We start from the raw sequence: 5070 nt of genomic DNA on the forward strand, positions 1-5070 counted from the left end.
GGTCCCCTGGGATTTCAACTCATCTCCAGGCAACAGACATCTAGGGTTTCCAAATCCCCCCGGGGGGCGAAATTCCCCCCGCTTTCGAGCCCCGATTTCCGCTCCCGCGGAATCGGGGCCCGGGGGAAACCCCACCCCCGCGTGTGTGTCACCCGGAAGTGACGTCGCACGCTGGGGGCGGGGCGACGCCATTTGAGGGGAAAACTCTTTGTTTTGCCCTCAAATGGCGTGGCCCCGCCCCAGCGTGTGACGTCACTTCCGGTGACGCTCCAGAAGCGCGCGCGCACGTCCCCGGCCGGCTCCCGGAGCGACAGGACGCTCCCCCGCCGGTAAGAATTTTCTATTTGGCAACCCTACAGACATCAGTTCCCCTGGAGAAAATGGCCACTCTGGATGGTGAACTCTATGGCATCACACCCCATCGGAGTCCCTCTTTTCCCCAAACCCCACTCTCCGCAGGCTCCACCCCCCAAATTTTCACGGATTTCCCAACACGGAGCTGGCAACCCTATAATCAAAGCCCATCTTTTCCAAAGCCTCATCACCAGCCGAGAAGGAACTTTCTGCAAAGGCGACTCATTCACACTCATCCTTTGGGATTCCGCTTGCCCCTTCCCCTTCCCTTGTTGAAATGAAGATTGCAAACTCCTTTGAGGGAGGGACCTGGGTGGATCGCTTATTCACTCCGTAAAGGACACGGATTTGTTTGTCCGGATGCAGTTCCTCAAATATCTGGACACATCACAGCTTGGACTGTGGATCTGACCCTCCGGTGTGCAGGGCCACTGCCCCCTATATATATATATATACAGGGGGCAGTGGCAGGGCTGGACCTTGGGAGAGGTCCTGGCCTTTCCTCTCTAATGCCACCTTCCTGGCAGCCCTCTGTCGCCACCTAGTGCTCGGGGAGGACTTACAATTTCTCATCCCTGTCGCTTCCAGCTCTCATTCTGATTTAGCTTCTCCCTGTCTGCAAATGAAACCTGGGTTTGTCTTCTTCTGTGTCATTTTCCTTTTCCTTGCAACACATACGCATTTTCCAATGTTATTTATGCGCCAACTAATCAGTATGATACCTTGCGTGTGTCAAGAGATAGCAATTAAATAGCACACATATAAATATGTTATAGGTCAAGATGGGTAGCCGTGTTAGTCTGTAGCAGTGGAAAAGAGCAAGACTAACATTTGTGGCAGGGTAGAAGCTTTTGTGAGTCACTGCTCACACTGCACTCTTGCTCTTTTCTACTAAATACGTTACATGTTGCAGACAGAAAAACCTTACAGACAGGTAAAGGTAAAGGTTCCCTTGCTCGAAAGCCAGTCGAGTCCGACTCTAGGGTTGCGGTGCTCATCTCCGTTTCAAAGCCAAAGAGCCAGCGCTGTCCGAAGACGTTTCCGTGGTCATGTGGCCGGCATGACTAAACACCAAGGCGCACGGAACGCTGTGACCTTCCCACCAAAGTGGTACCTATTTATCTACTTGCAATTTCTTGCTTTCGAACTGCTAGGTTGGCAGGAGCTGGAACTAGAGATGGGAGCTCACTCCGTCATGCGGCACCCGGGTCTCGAACTGCTGAAACACTGACCTTCCACAGCCTGCAGTTCAGCATCTTAACCACTTGAGCCACCGCAGCTTCATTACAGACAGGTACATCCACAATATAAGCTAATCCACAAAACCAGCAGTGAAAAATGCAGAACCTAAGGGGTTGACAAAATATATATACATATGAAATTAAACAAGAAAGGGGGCCCTTTTGCTACCACCCATGGGGGTTTTAGACCTTTTTAATAATACACGGAAGTAGAAGTCTGGATTTCAAAGAGTGATAGTAATCAAATGATGACCAGATGGAGAACAGAGCTGTATTGGGGGTGGGGGACATGGCAACCAATAGCGACAGCTGCACTAAGCAAGGAGCAGCGTATGAGTGAAACCCCCCCCCCTTTTCCTCCACTCCCAAACTGTACCATGTGCACCTTTCAAATTGAGAGCACTGCCCTAGCAAGAATTACAGGCCATTGACCTTTAAGTGAGTCATGTCTCAGCCTAGAGGAAGATGCATTTGTGGCACCATAATTTAAATTTTATTAAGAGGAAAGGGAGGGGGGGAGAGAAGGGGGACTGCGGAAAAGCAAGTGCAGAAAAAGAAGAATACAAAGACAGGGCTGGGGGAGGCAGATGTATCAGCTTTTAAAAAGTGAATTCTACACTGATAGAAGTTCATGGTCTGCAAATGATAACCTATGATGGATTTCATTGGACCTGCCCCACCAGTGCTTATGAAAAAAAACAACTGCATTTTTACACTGCTTCAAAGGGCAATATGAAGACTCGAAATGGTATTCGGAAGGATACCCAGTCTTTGTGTAAAGCTTGATGGCAACCAATGCTCCCTCTAAGTTGTGGAGTCTTGTGAGCAAAAAGTCAACTTTGGCCCCTGCCACACGGCAGGGAAAACACTGCCCAAAGTGCGGCTTTTAAAAGCCGCACCAAAAAAGAGACGCCGCGGTCGGATCCCACGATCTCCTGAGCCACGGCACCGTTGTTCCCCGGCACAATCAGATGCCGGGGAGGAAGAGACGATTGGGAGGGGGAGGCTGCCGAACTGCGCATGCTCGAGCATGTGCAGTACGGCTGGGGGGCGGGGATGCGCCGGTGGAAAGATGCGCCGGCGATCCCACGGCCGGCAGTGATGCGGCCTTTCGGAAAGAACCACCTAGGTAGGTGGTTCTTTTTTGCTGCGGGGTTTGGCCAGGAGGGGCGGATTGGGAACGGGCGCAGCACGATTCCCAGATGTTGCTGTGGGATCGCGCCTGTTTGCTGCGGCCCCGATCCGTCCCTCTCCCGGCCCAAAACCTCTCGTGTGAACAGGGCCTTTGTGAGCTCCTGGCATCAAAGTTGTGAGCGAGCAATTTGGCTACTGCATAAATTAGTTTGCTCTGGAGCCATCCATCCTGAGCTAAGACAAAAATGTGTGAGCTGGAGGCTAAAAAACTGAGCCAGCTCACACTAATTCAGCTTAGAGGGAACACTGATGGCAACTTTGCTAAAGAATCTGTCCTTCGGGGCAGTTTCAAGTGTGACGCACGCTCACCTCCCCTACCCTCTTCACCGGAGGGCCGCAACGGATGTGCAGCCAGGAACGAAAATAGGGACTGAAACGCAGCCAGCGACTGCTTGTTAATAGTCTAAGCAAGAGGCTGTCACAGTGCCAGAAAGATCACAAAAATGCAGTCAAAGTTGAGAGGCTGAGGGGAGGGCTGGAACCAGAAACCGAGTCTCCTTGCAGGCTTGCAAGGAATGGAAAAAAAAGTACAGCTCATGCTGAAGTTTTATAAGTTACTCCAAAGTCTACTGATGCCCCCCCCCCCATGATGGTGCACAAGAAGAGGAGGAGGAGGAGGAGATTGGATTTGTACCCGGCCCTTCACTACCCAAAGGAGTCTCAGAGCAGCTTACAATCTCCTTCCCCTCCCCTCCCCACCACAGACACCCTGTGAGGGAGGTGGGGCTGAGAGAGCTCTCTCTCGAACTGCCCTTGAGAGAACAGCTCTGAGAGAACTTGTGACTGACCCAAGGTCACACCAGCAGCTGCATGTGGAGAAGTGGGGAATCACACCCGGTTCTCCTAGATTAAAGTCTATGCTCCTAAGAACTACACCAAACTGGAAAGCGGGAAAGACTGCCACTCCAGTTACTTAGGGCAGGGCCCCCCAACATGGTGCCCACAGGCACAATGGTGCCCACTGACACTCTTCCTGCCACTCATCAAGTGTTTTAGAAATTGGTTGGGTCAGGTGAGGCTTTTGCCCAGCGAGTCTTCTGATTGGCCGCTGGAGAGAGGACTGGCTGGGCAGAATTCTACAAACGTTGCTTTGGCAGCACAAGAACCTTCACTTGTGTGAAGCACCCAGATACACATGGCCCAGCTGGTCTATACCTCACAGTTCATAATCCACTTTCAATGCACTTTCAATGCACTTTCGAACTGGATTTTGCCAGTTCACACAGGATAAATCCAGTTGGAAAGTGCATTGAAAGTGGATTATTTAGTGTGTGTGACTGCAGCCTTGGATTAGATAACGGAAAGAAACACTAATCAGAAAAGGAACAATTATAAGATCTGTATAAATTTGGATAGAGAACAGAGCAAAAGCCAGAAACAAGAAAATGTCAGAACTCGGCTAGACCTAAACAACATTCACCTGGCTGGGCAGGTTTACACCTCAGCCTCAGTTTTTAAGACTGTATAATGGGTATAACCAACAGCAGCATGCTCAGACAAACCCTCTAAGAATAATCCTTTCAAGAACATGTTGCATTGCGAGAGACTTGTATAAATTGTCACGCCATCCTATTCCCTCTTTGACGCAAGCCCTTGGCTGAGGCCAGAGACGTTGCCACAGATGTGCACTGCCAGCCAGCCAGCCCCCCTCTCCCGCCCCCGCCCCTTGTAGCAATAATTGCAGAGTAACTTTGGCGTCCTTTCCTCACAAAACCCCCCTGGGAGCCTGCAACATGCCGCAGGGCTCCTCTGGCCACACCGCATTGCCAAGCAGGAGATCTATTTTAGAACTACTCAAGAAGAGAGGCAAGAAGAATCCACTTCCTTCGCCACTCACCCCTTCCCTGGCCAGGGAGCTCAGCGTTCTCTCAGAGCCCTTCTCCATCCTCACGGCGGAGGGACAGTCAGTCGTGGACGACTGCTTGTGGATCCAGAAAGAAAATGTCGCAATGAGAAAGAGAGGGCACCGGGGGCCTCAGCACTGGGCCCTGGAGTCTGTCCTCTTGGACTCTGGCAAAGGCATCTCAGGATGGGCCTCTGGAGACGGCCGATGTCTGTGTTTTTCCCCTGAGCTAAACTCCTGCTTCTCAGCTGATCTGGAACGTGGGGGCGGCGGCCTGGCTTGGCAGCTGGAGTACGGTTGGCCGGTCCCGGTGTCAGATCAGATGTTCTCCGAGAACGTTGTGGGCGGACAAGAGAAAGGCTGCGGCCCAAACACACCCTGCTCGGCCAGGGGGTTTGCTTAGCCACCCCGACAGTGACCCGGAGCCACAAAGGAAAG

The 5070-nt window shown here is 51.8% G+C and overlaps 1 protein-coding gene across 1 annotated transcript in view; it reads right to left on the reverse strand.

Annotated features, from left to right (window-relative positions):
• The window catches only part of LOC107110277 (solute carrier family 2, facilitated glucose transporter member 5-like), a 52454-nt gene extending 47658 nt beyond the window's left edge, over nucleotides 1-4796 (reverse strand). Inside the window, exon 1 of the mRNA XM_015411038.1 lies at nucleotides 4627-4796. Within this exon, the coding sequence (XP_015266524.1) occupies nucleotides 4627-4674 (48 nt within the window). The 5' untranslated portion in view covers nucleotides 4675-4796. The remainder of the gene's footprint in view (nucleotides 1-4626) is intronic.
• Nucleotides 4797-5070: the final 274 nt, after the last annotated feature.

The sequence above is a fragment of the Gekko japonicus genome, unplaced genomic scaffold, assembly GCF_001447785.1.
Source record: "Gekko japonicus isolate JY-2015 unplaced genomic scaffold, Gekko_japonicus_V1.1 scaffold450, whole genome shotgun sequence".
In the NCBI taxonomy this organism is placed as follows: Eukaryota; Metazoa; Chordata; class Lepidosauria; order Squamata; family Gekkonidae; genus Gekko; species Gekko japonicus.